This window comes from Notamacropus eugenii, chromosome 2 (genome assembly GCF_028372415.1).
Source record: "Notamacropus eugenii isolate mMacEug1 chromosome 2, mMacEug1.pri_v2, whole genome shotgun sequence".
Lineage (NCBI taxonomy): Eukaryota > Metazoa > Chordata > Mammalia > Diprotodontia > Macropodidae > Notamacropus > Notamacropus eugenii.
In genome coordinates, this window is record NC_092873.1 from 511,645,633 (window position 1) to 511,658,041 (window position 12,409).

General features: G+C 49.2%; 1 protein-coding gene across 3 annotated transcripts in view; it reads right to left on the bottom strand.

Moving 5' to 3' along the window:
* Positions 1-2,763: 2,763 nt before the first annotated feature.
* Positions 2,764-12,409, bottom strand: part of EPS15 (epidermal growth factor receptor pathway substrate 15) — a 129,110-nt gene continuing 119,464 nt past the window's right edge. For 2 of the 3 annotated variants that reach the window (XM_072649424.1, XM_072649426.1), the window contains 4 exons: positions 11,291-11,367; positions 9,110-9,275; positions 6,770-6,957; positions 2,764-4,600 (listed from right to left, as the gene is read on the bottom strand). In XM_072649424.1, the coding sequence (XP_072505525.1) occupies positions 4,451-4,600; positions 6,770-6,957; positions 9,110-9,275; positions 11,291-11,367 (581 nt within the window). In that variant the 3' untranslated portion in view covers positions 2,764-4,450. The remainder of the gene's footprint in view (positions 4,601-6,769; positions 6,958-9,109; positions 9,276-11,290; positions 11,368-12,409) is intronic. The other variant, XM_072649425.1, reaches the window with a different exon arrangement.

A 12,409-nucleotide genomic window follows, 5' to 3' on the forward strand; every position in this document is an offset into this window, starting at 1 on the left:
TTTTGGCAAGAAGGGCCATGTCTTCATCATGGATGACAGCAAAGGAAGAAATGATGGGGGAAAAGGACTGCTATGAGGTAAGGTGAAAAGAGGAAGCCCTGGGTGAAGGGTCTCATTTTTTTTGGATCAGTATGAGGCAAGGGGTGAGGGAAGGGGTGGAGGGAAGCAGTAGAACTGCTGTGGTGAGCAGGATTGATTAGGGTGATGGAAAAGAAGTGTCTTGCTATAGTGAGGATCCAACTGAGATGACCTTTAGCGGACTCACCAATTAGTAGAGTTTTGTGATTCTCCCCACCCCACCCCCCAGCTTTATTCGTTTAGCAGCACACAAACAAAATCACAAACATTACGTGGTGAGAATAATCCAAGGACAGGGCACCTTCCCCCACCCCAACTTCCCAACTTCTTTTTGTTTCTTCCCCCACTAGAATATGAGGTCCCTTATAACGTCCCCAGCACCAAATGCAGTGCCTGGCACAGTAAGTGCTTAATAAAGTGTTTGTAACTCCCTTAATCAGAAAAGGAAGTTCCAGAAGACTCAATGGAACCAACTCCCAACTATGGTGCTGGAAGAATGTGGCAAATCTGCAGTGGACCCAGGCAGCTTGACCACATGACAACGTTCTCCAGCACCAAGAAGTCCGGATCTATTTTTTCCAGCTGACATTCTTTTTTCTGTTCTAAGGCCCCTCCCAGCCCTGACATTCCCCGTTCTAAGCTCTCTCCCAGCTCTGACCTTCCCTGTTCTAGGGCCCCTCCCAGCTCTGACCTTCCCTGTTCTTAGGCCCCTCCCAGCTGTAACATTATCTGTTCTCTGGTCCTGTGTTCTAAGACCCCTTCCAGTTCTGATAACCCCTGTTCTAAAGCTCCTTCCCGGTTCTAACATTCTCTCTGCCTTGTTTGCCTCTTTGCACTTCCAACGCTTGAACCAATCTATGCAAGTCGAGTGAGGTGAGTTGTACGTTGAACGTGAGACTTATCTCTTCATCCTTCTTGGTCACACAAGGCTCTGGCAGACCTCCAAGGATTAGAGGACACTGTGTTTTATCTAGAAACTTCCATTCATATCTGGAAATTCTAGTTTTGATGCACGCTGAGCAGCCCAAGAAACCCAACTACAGAGCCAATAAAGCTTATTCCGGTATTGCTACATACTTTCCCTGATTAGAATCCAGGCCTCACTCGGTTTTTTCTAAAGCTGGGGTCTGACCACATCACTTGCTCCCACTCAGTAAACTCCAGTGGGTCCCTATCACCTCCAGAATCAAACCTAAAGTCTTTTAAAACCTTTCCTAAGCTGGCCCCTTCCTTCCTCTCCATCTTTCTCATGTCTTACTGCCTTCCCTGCACCCTCCAATCCAGCTAAGCTAGCTGACTTTCCATCTCCAAGCTTGCTGTCTTCCTAACCTTCACCTTAGTTTCCCTAAAATTTCACCTTCAGCAGGAGGCCTGTCCTAATCCCCTAGTTGCAAGGGCCTTCCCCTTCTGTTCACCCTGTGGGCGACTTGTTTGCCTGTTGTCTCCAGTCAGGCTGGGACACCACATTCCAAGAGGAAAACAAGACAATGGGCTGCCTCCTTGGTCCTGGACTCCACATCTTCTAAAGAGAGCAGAGGTTTTGTTTTTGTTTTTGCCATGACCCCCAATCTTTCATACTGAGCTGACAAGTCTCAAGAAAGCTCTTGGTGTCTTTCAAGCAGCCCATTTAGCCATGCTATGCTCATATTTATGAGGTCAGTTGTCTGAGTCTAGCTTGCCTTTACATTCATTCCTATTAAATTCCAGCTCATTGGATTTAACCCAAGTTATCAGCTCAGATCTGCCCAGCCCTAACCTCTTTTCTGATCTAGTCTTGCACACACAACTGCCTCTTGGATATCTCTGAGACATCTCATAATAGACATCTTAGGATCAACAAATCCCAAACTCATCCTCTGGCTTTCCCAAAGTCCCAGATAAAATCCCACAGGAAGCCTTTCCTAATCCCCTTTAATTCCAATATTAGTTAATTATTCCCAATTTGGCCTGTATCGATCTTGTTTGTCCACTGTTATCTCTCCCATCAGATGGTGAATTCCTCAATAGCAGAGACTGTCTTTTACCTTTCTTTGTATTATCAGACCTTAGCATGGCACCTGGCATACAGCAGGTGCTTAATAAATGTTTATTGACTGAAAGTGTGACAGAAGCACAGAGAAGAGACAGAGTGTCATTGAGGTCTCACACCTCATCTGGTAATGGAGGTCCACTTCATGCAAAGATGCCTGGTCCAACGTCCTCACCAGCACTACACTGCTTCCCCTCATCAGCAGTGCACATGGAGAACCTACACCGAGTCTAACAAGGCTGGGTTCCAATCCGAGTCTCTAGACTCAGTTCCTTCTATCAACCTGAAGCAAGAACATGCAGGGAAGGACTCGCCATTTCGAATAGCACAGATGATGCGCTTCATTATATATTTAAAGTTTATTTCCTCATAATTACAAGCTATAGTTTAGAAGTTTAGAGACAAAGGAGGAAATCCTATAAACAGAACCTAAGCCCACCTGGAACACCACTGCCCTGCGCCCATTGGGGCTGATCTTGCCTTCAAGTATGGTGGATACTGAAGCAAGAGTCAAGAACCTGAAACTGTCCACTAGGAGACTCCCAGACTTTAATACCAGATGTGAGAGCAGGAACACACACATGCACGCACACACACACACACACACACACACACACACACTCACTCATTCACAGTCATGCACGCACACACACAAATAGAATATATACACTTTTAATAGCATATTGGTCCATTGAGTGTACGTTTTAAAACAGAAGCTCAGAGTCGATGTAGTCCAGTTTAAACATGTCAGATTAGTGTACACAGAAGACATCAAAGTTGGTATAGACACACTAGAGGGAGTGAATACTTGCCAAAGGTTCCTATTGGTTAAGCAGCTGTAATGCTGCTCATTTTCCCAGTGCAAAAGAAGGTTGTTCAAGTCAACTTACCTGTTTTCCTGAAATAACAAAAGGGGGCGGGGGCGCTCACCACCAACCTAAAGGCTGCATCTGTCTCGAGCTGCCTGGGAGGGGGAGCGGGGAGCTCTGAACCTTAGCGGGGCACCAACAGTTCTCATTTCAGCTGTAGGATATGACCTGGAAACAATTCTATTTACAAAGCAGGTATGGGCTCACTAGAGTACAATTGTGTTGGGGCTGGGGGAACCACCAGGGAGCGGGAGCAGCTCCAAAATTAAGCTAAAACAGATCTTTTAACAAGTGGATGAAGTACACAGGGACGCAATGAGTCACTTTCATGAACACATGTTAATGTGACCTTGACCTGGGGGCTATCAGGAACTTAACATGGGTCTGAGGTGCCATTTTTGTATCTTGGCCTTTGATATGTGACATGAACAGTTAATAAGTTGTTAAAAAAAAAAAGCCAAAAGTTATTCCATCTTCTGTTGGAGTCTACAGAGGACCTTAGGGCAGAACTGCTATCCCCTGGGATGGGCCTGGGGACCTTGCTTCACATCGGAGAGGGGCTCCCCATCCAGAGGGGCTGGGGCCTCACCAGCTTTTCTCAGGGAAATCATTAGAGAAGAGCTAGCTGAACCCGCTATGAGCCTCACTAAGGTTTTAATGAGACATTGCCTGTGCCCACTTGTAACTCCATGGCAAGTCAAGTAGAACTTTCATGAAAGAAAACATTCGTACACAGATAATAAAGTATCTTAACGGCCCTGGCTTGCCCAAGCTCCTTCTGGCCAAAGGTTTTGAAAACCTGTGATGAACCAGAGTTGATGGTGCGTATCCTGGGAAGGAAAGAATTACCGCCATGTTAATTAAGGTTTCTGCTCAGAACTGAAGGATGGGGTAACCTCTCGAAACAATGGTCTTTCTGCACCGTCTGTGGTTTGTCGTCACAGACATCGAGAGAGAGGTCTCTGCTGATCTGACCTACTTCCCTCCTAAGCATTTTGGAAGAGAGCCAATTTGAAACCATGCCCCCTGGCGACCAGTCCAGGGAATATGTCTAGCTCAGCAAGGCTCTGCCGTGGTCCAGAAGAAAATCAAAGCTGGCCATGACTTTTATAAGGACAGCACGCAGCAGCGAGCTACTCCTCCAACAAAAGGAGGCATCGTTCAGTCCACTCCCTTCAGAACACGGGCCCAAGAGCCCCTTTGCTTTGCTGAGGACAAAGGCTGGAGGAGGCCAAAAGGGCGGCTCATCTCCGGGTTATGGGAAAGGGCATGTTCTGGGCTTCTGGTCTGACCCTTTCAAAGCAGCCCAGGCAAATACTGCCAGATTTCAGTTAGAGCACAAAATGATAAAGTCTGACATGTGACAAGAAGAGCCAGGCCCACCTACAGGAACCGAAGACCTCTAACAGTCTCGTTTTCCCTAAGCTTTAGTGTCCAGGGGGAGGGAGGCTGTTGGCAGCGTCCCCCTCACCCTTCATGCTTCTGATATCTCCGATTTGCTCAGGGCGATGGCCAGCTCCAAATCTTCCTGCTCCTGCTGGTTCAGCCTGGCAAGTCTCTCTTTCTCCTCCCTCTCACTTTCCCTCTTCGCCCATTCAATCATATCTTCTTCAGTTGGGTACTGCTGGCAGAAAGACAGAAAGACAGAGCACAAGTCAGGCTGGGAGATCTCTGCTGCTCGTGTAGAGCTTCCCCAGCCTGAGGTATAGGCCTGGCAAGGACCACTCGTGACTGGGGCTCCACACCAGCTCCTGAGTTCAAAGCATCTATACCAGGAATCATGCGGGAAACCCCTGGCTACAAAAGTCACCCAAACAAAGACAAGTCAGGATTTTGCTTTCATTAAGACTAAAGGATGGTGGCCTGGAGGTGCTCCAGAGAACAAGACTGCCTTTCCTACAAAGGAGCAGCTAGAAAGAAGGGAGGAAGGCAGAGGAGAGCCAGGGTGGTTCAGGAGAAGCAGGTCCTTGTCATTTTACTTGTCAATGTCTCATTCCACTTAAAGACGTTAAACATAGCAATGATTAAACATGAGATTCTGGAGGGAGGAGGCTTTACAGGGGATGCCCATCACCCCAACAACCCAGGAGGTCAATGCTTTAGAGCTCAGAGACTCTGGAAGTGACCCTGACCAAAGCTCCCATTCCACAGAAAAGACAACTAAGGCTGAGGACAGGGATGGGACACGTCTCAAGGTCACCCAGGTTGAAAGAGGCAGATTGGGAACCAAGTGGCTCACAGCGTCAAGATGGGACACTCAGTTCTGGTGGTTATAGGGGCAAAAAATCACTTTCCCAAGAATGCCCCCTGGGCCACAGGGGCATGCTGGGCCTAAAGAATCTGACGTGAACATGTGCCTCACAAAGGAAGGCGACATTGAAGGTGAGGCCGGGTGGTCAAGAGAGGGAAGAAGGGCCTAAATTCTTAGACAAGCCAAGGACCACCGCCCAACCGGTGTTCCCCCCTCCCCCACCCTCCAGGCAGGAGCACAGAAGAATGCCCTCTAGTCAGAAGCTCAGTATTAACAAACAATCAATTAACCAGCATTTATTAAGTGCCCACTATGTGCCAGGAACACCAGGCAGGGTTCTCTATGCACAGATAATGATTCCACACTGCTATCAGGCTGTCAGGGGGCATTTTACACTGAACCCCTCTCTCAGACTTGATTTACCATGGCCTGCACAGTAAAGTGTCTTGGTTCCTGTTAGGACTGCGCAAGTATTGGAGCAGAAGGTCACTCTTGCCCCATCATTTCTTCACTTCCAGGAGGGCAGGCCTGATAAGGGTGGAGGCCCTGGGATAGCATCATGAGCTGGGGAGCGAGGCCAGCTCCTATGGAGGCAATGGGGAGCAACTAGCTCAGGCCCCTCTCCCCTTCTTACCCACCCAAACTAGAACCTTGACTTTGGAGCTCAGTTGGTACCAAGCCCAGGGCTCTGCACACAGGCGGTGCTTACTAAAAGCCAAGGGAGCCAAGGGAACAGAAGTCAATAGGCATCCTGTGGCCATCCCACTAACCAATTCCCTAGGCAGCAGTCACAGACCAGGCAAGGTTACTGCTGCTACAACTTTTTTCTCCAATGGAGTTTATGCCTAAGCATTTTATTTGGGGAGAAAGTAATTATATTAAATGATGGGAGAAAAACAGCTGAAGAACTCCTCCCTTAATAAGATAAGACCCCCTCCCCCAGTTATGTGCCATGTCTAACAATCACTGTTGTTACTTCGATGCTCCTATTAAGGGTATTTCCAGGAAAATGGAATCTCCCCATGTTATACTCTGGGAACATTGTGACACTCCCGCTCCCAACATGCACAGCTATCTACACACACACACACACACACACACACACACACACACACATGTGCATGCACATACACACACACACACATGCATGCACACACACACTCCCAATGTGCCTTCCCTGGGGTGGGCAGGCAGCCATAGCCCAACACGTCAGCAGCTCACACTCTGCCAAAAATAGGGTGAGTAAGCTCTCAGTGCCACTCCCCAGCACCCACCATCCCACCTGGAAGGGATATTCCCATTTCCCCAGAGCCTGGGGTAGGCCAAGCTTAGCAGCACAGCCTCTGAGGACACAGCTCCTGGGATCCAGGGTGATTCTAGAACCGTCCCCTAGAAACAGGGATTCTTAGTGGATGAGAAGGGTAAAAAGACACAGACTTTAGCTACATTTCATTATGTGTTGGAGATATGGCTATTAGTGGAGACATTTCACAGAGCCTCGGAAGACAACAGAAGATGTCCAGTTCTCTTCCCAGTACTTACAGCGCTGACGTTAGCACCACAGCTTGGGGCAGCCTCGTTATGGGCAGAGGTGGTAGAAGCAGTGGTGTGCAGGCCATGGTACAGATCGAGAGCTTTCTCTGTGGGGCTATCTTTGCCTGTGATAGGCTGAAATGGGTCATTCAGTTTTAAGGTATCAGAAGAGTCCAATTGGCTGAGAGATCTTTTTCCTGGATCAAAATCATTAAAGTTAACTCAACCAACAGAAAAAACAGTAAACACAAACAAGTGCCACCACCATCACCCTGTAGAAGCCTCAGCCTGCTAACAAGGCGCTGCCTCCAACGAGCCTTTAAGTCTAGGGATCCCGGCTGTCCCAATGCCCTCAATGTACCTTTCTCCCAAGAAGTATGGGGCAAGGAGAAGGCAAGACAAAGAGGAGCCCTGAGAGCGGCCGCTGGCCCTGAGCCAGGGCCCTGGTTCCTAACACTTCCTACAAGCTGCCTGAGCCGGGACTGGGCCGGCCCACAGAATGAGCTCAGCAATGAGATGCAGGACGAATCACTGAGGACACTGGCATGGCCTGAGTTCTCTTTGCTTTCTAATCTCTCTCATAAGATGCATTGCACATCTTTCTGTATGTTTGTACGGTAACTATCGAAACATCCCCCAACCATCTCTAATTTCTCCTTCTCAAGTGAGGAAATGTCTCCACGCCCAGTGTTGAGCCTTCCCAGGGGTCACTGCTGTCTCCCCACTTACTCAGTTCACCTTAAAATGACATCAATTTGTTTTCATCACATTTGTTTTTAAATTTTGTGGAGATGTGAGTGGGGGAGGGAAGGGGTAAATGATGGAAAGTGATGGCCCCTCCAGGCCAAGGGTCCCAGAACCAAAGATGGCTCCGGCCCCCTCAATGCTGGCTGTTCTAAGGGCTCATTGGGAACAGGTGTGGGGCAAACTGTGCCAAGATACTTTCACTTGTTTTCTGATGCCCTGATAAAGATCTAACGCAATCCTCCTTTTTATAGCCTGAAGATCCTATTTATAAGGCCAATTTGCCCCTGGGTATCACTGAGCAGTGGCACCTGACCCCATCACCCCACAGTGTAACCCCCAAAGAGGGGCAGGACTAAAGCATGACTCAGGAAATCTCTTGGGGCTGATTATGCTTTGGTTGCTACTGGCCTTCCCACAGGAAGAAGTCCCTCCACCTCCAGGGCACTTTTGCAGCATCCTGAAGGTTCTTCCTGGAGAAGTCACCTGGTCTGACTAGAGAGGCCCAGGGCATCAGCCCCACAGGACTGCAAGTCATCACTGATAAGATGAAGGCAATAGTACCCCCAAAAGTCTGAAAATCCTGAAACAGACAAAAATAATTTGTCCAAATGCTACGAGAGGGAGTCTGTTCTAGAGAAGGTAGGAAGAAGAACCCAGAATTGTTGGGCTTGGAAATGGGCCACTAACGTTTCAAATTACACATAATTAAAAAAAGCCAAAATGGCAGCTGTGTCCTCCTGCTGCCCCCAGGCCATGGCAAGAGTGAAGGCTCCTGGCCACTCCGCAGATAGCTGCTCACGCTGCAATCTGAGGCTGCCTCACACACTCACTGCCAAAGGCAGTCACTGAGAATCAAAGGGTGAAAACCCAAGGGGATCCTCAGACTCTCAGAACAGCAGCAACAGGGCCTTAGCACTCACAGGGGGCCTTCCTCACTCTCCCTGCACAACTTCAGCAATCAGACTATATACTTCATGAAAGTCCAAGGAGTCTTTTTCTTTCAAGAAAAGCTCCATCTTGCTTTAAAAAAAGAAAAGTAAGGGCAATTAAGTGGCACAGTGAACAGTGCACCCACCCTGGAGTCAAGAGGACCTGTGTTAAAATCCGACCATAGAGACTAGCTGTGTGACCTTGGGTGAGTCACTTAACCTTGGCTGCCTCACCTCCCCCGCCCCAAAAAAATAAAATACTGTTTTAAAGATTACACATACTTAAATTTAGAAGTTATTTTGTCACAAACTTTAATAGTAAGCAAGGCTGGTGGCTCTTGTCCAAGAAAAACTAACAAGGCAGGACTTTCTCGGGGCCTGTTCTTTACAGACATCTTTAAAGATGAGTTAATCACCACAAACATGCTCTCTCCCTCAAATGAACAAATCTCCCCAAAAGGAAGTTTCTATACAGTTCTCTTTGTTTAAATACCATGCGCCCTCACTCTCAAGTCTGTACAGTAGCAGCTTGAGGGTGCACAGTCTGGTCCCCAGCGCCCTCTGCCCTGTGGAGGCCCCAGGCTCTAGCTATACCTTCCCTCATCCATTGACTCGGGGTCTTCCTGTCCCAGGAGCCCTTGGGAAGGACATGCCAGTGCAAAATCATTCCTACCAGGTGGGGGAGGGCAGGGTCGTGTCGGCGTCCCAGTTTTGGGGGGCAGAGCCGGGGGCACATCTTCATCTCTGACTGGAGGGGCCTCCTCAAACACACTCTGAGTCGTAGCCACGATGTTACCAGAACTGGATGTGGCCGGGACGAATGGGTCCTCACCGTTATCCTTTATGGAAAAAAAGGAAGTTTGCAGAGGTGACTTTACATCACACTTCAATAAGGTAAACTATGAAGCCTCTCTACATCGTGTCTGATGACCCTCTTGGATCTCAACAATCCTAGGTGGTAGATATTGCAAGTCCTACTGTGCTCTTTACAGAGAGGGGGTAGATACAGCTTGTCCAGGGGAAATGCCAGGCCTCACACTCCCAGCCAGGCCTGTCCCCTTGGCCATGATGCCCTTCTGGTCTGGTGACCCCTCCTGCACTGAGCAGACATTCCAATGACTTCCAAGACTCAAACCAGGCACTTTCCTATAGAGCAGCATCCAGTCAATTGGAAATAAACCACTAGAGCCGAAATGGGCCAAGACTGTGACCATACCATTCCCCTCACAGGCAGGTAAATGGTGAGGCTGCAGAGGAAGGACAAGAGGAAAAGGAGAGAGAGTCCTGCCCTGGCTTACTGATTGAAAACCAGCAACCCTGTCTCCAGAGAATTCTGGGATCCAGAGCTGGAAGGGAACTTGGAGGCCCTAAAGTCAATGTTCCTTTTCACAGTAGGGAGCAGGAGCCCAGAGAGTGCAGGGCACTCGTCCGAGGTCACAAAGCGGATAAGGAGCAGTCCCTGGGGCTTTCCTATACCTTGTCACTACCTCCATCGGCCCTGGGCCTATACGAAACGATATCAGACGCAGCTCAAATCCCAGGCGTGTACATCCTGGCCTGGGAAGCCTTCCGGTGACCATGAGCCTGCCTGGCCACGACATGCACTACATGGAGTGAGGGGTGGCCTGCTCAGCTTGGGATTTGACCTCCGGCTACTTTTGGACTGACAGTGAAAAGAGAGTGGACCAGACATCAGTCACAAAGCCCTTAGGACCAAAGCTGCCCAGAGGAGGGAGCACAGTTCAGGTCACAAGCCTGGGGCCAAGGCCGAGCCCAAGGCCTCCTGCTCATTCTGGAGCAAGAGAATGCGGTGTAAGTTTCTCCTGAGAGGTCTCAAGGTGAGGGTTTCTGCCCCACACAGACTCTTTTGAAGGCCTCCTCATGACTCATGACACCAAGCCTGCCCCAAAGCCAGGACAAGAGCTCACACTTAGATGGGAACTGGACAATGGACAAAGCACTTTCCTGCACAGAGGATTATGGAAACAGCCAGGCAATGGTCGGAGCCACTGGCCTCAACGGCAGGAAGACCCTTACCAGCTAGGGGACCTTTGTGTTTCAGACTCAGTTTCTTTATTTATCAAAGGGGGAAGGTGAGACTGTGCCCCAGCCCACAGGATCGTTGTGTGTCAAAAGCTGCTGCCATCCCCTCAGCCTCCCACACTGGATGAAGAGAGGACAAAGCGGGCAAGTCCCTGGAAGGCCCCCGAGCTGCCCACAGCCCTCTGGAACCACAGCAGCTCACTCTTTTCCAGGATAATCTGAGGGAGCAAAGTCCTGGCACAGCTTTGCCAACACAGAAACTGAGGCTTATAGCCAAGACATAAGACCCAGTCAATACCAGGCTGGTGCTAGAAACAGCTCCATCACACACCAGAGAAGGAGGCAGCTCCCAGGAAGCAGACGGATTAGCCAGGCAGAGGAATCCCTGAGGTTCCTGTCCCTCCCTGGCATGCCTTCACTGGCAGCCCTCCTCAGCTCCCATCTCTTTGATGACAATCGTCCAACCAATCTTTCCCTAACCTCCTGGCGGGCCTATCTGGAAACTCCAGCTGCCTTTCAGACACCTCAAACTTGATATCCGGTAGACATATGAAACTCCACTTAAACGTCCAGAACAGAGCTCCTCCTCTTCCTCCCTAACACGTCTCCCACCACCCTCCCAGTGTCCCAGTGCCCCAACCCTGATGCCATCCTTCCCTCTGGTTTAAGGTCACATCATGGCTGGGGGGGACCATGGCAGAGTTATGGGGTGAGGCTGACAAAGTTTTGTAGAACTCAAAGGGAAGTGGGCATCCTTTCACCACAAACTCCTGGCAATCCCAGGTGCCTCCCATTCACTCCTGGAGATTACCTGCGCCAGGGCGCTGAAGTCAGCGAATCCAACTTCACATGAGTCACTTCCAAACACGGATGTGAAGGGGTCCACAGCTAAAGCAGGCAAACAGACAGAAAGTGCACATTAACCTTCTGATGTACAAGCTCCCATCGGAGCTGGAAGAAGGCTACTTCCTGAAATTCAGTACAACCAAATACACAAGCCACTATTGCTCCCAATGTAGGCTGGGGTGCTCCTGTCATAAACAAGTCCCAGATGCTCCTTGGCTGGACCACACTGTGTGTACACCCTGCATCTAGTTCAGGTGTGTCACCTTGGTCAAGTCCCTTCCCCTCAGGGGCCTGAGAGAAGAGGGGATCAGACAGAATGTGCTCTACAGTAGCTTTCAGGGCTGGCACCAGCAACTCTATGTTTCTGGGTCAACAAGCTACTTCTACAAAAGAAGTGAATATGTACAGAATAAAACAGCTCTTCAGACACTCAGGGAAAGCCCTTCAGAGTCAGGGTCTACCAGAGGAGATGGAGAGGGTGCCTTATGGATGGGTTTTCCTTTAATGTGGTGGTCACAGAGCACAGGATCAGAAACCCAGGGCTGGAAGGTTGCATCTAATACAACCACCTCACTTTACAGAGGGGAAAACTGAGATCCAGGGAAGGTAAATGACTCGCCCCACATGACACCTTAGAGTGGGCCAGGAACCTTAATCTCCTAACTCTAGATCCAGGGCTTTATTTTTATGCCCATTTTGTAGAGAGGGAAACTGAGGTACAGCAAGGGTAAATACTATGCCTAAGGTTACAAATATAGTAAGTTGTAGAACTGAACTTTGAACTCAGGAGTTCTGATGAAGAGTCCAGCAAACCATTCTGACTGCTTAAGACCAACTCTCATTCACACAGTACTTCATGAAGATAAACCTCTGTCTTACTCTGTATATGGGCATGCGCATGCACACATGCACACGCGCGCGCGCACACACACCCGCAACTCTCTGTGGATATATATGGACACACAGAAATATTACAGCTCACTCTATAAGTGAAAACCAAACCCCATGACAGTCATCCACCAAAGCACTGAGCTCTAATGGGTAGTTGTCATTCAGTCATTTCAGTTGTGACCAACTCTTTCTG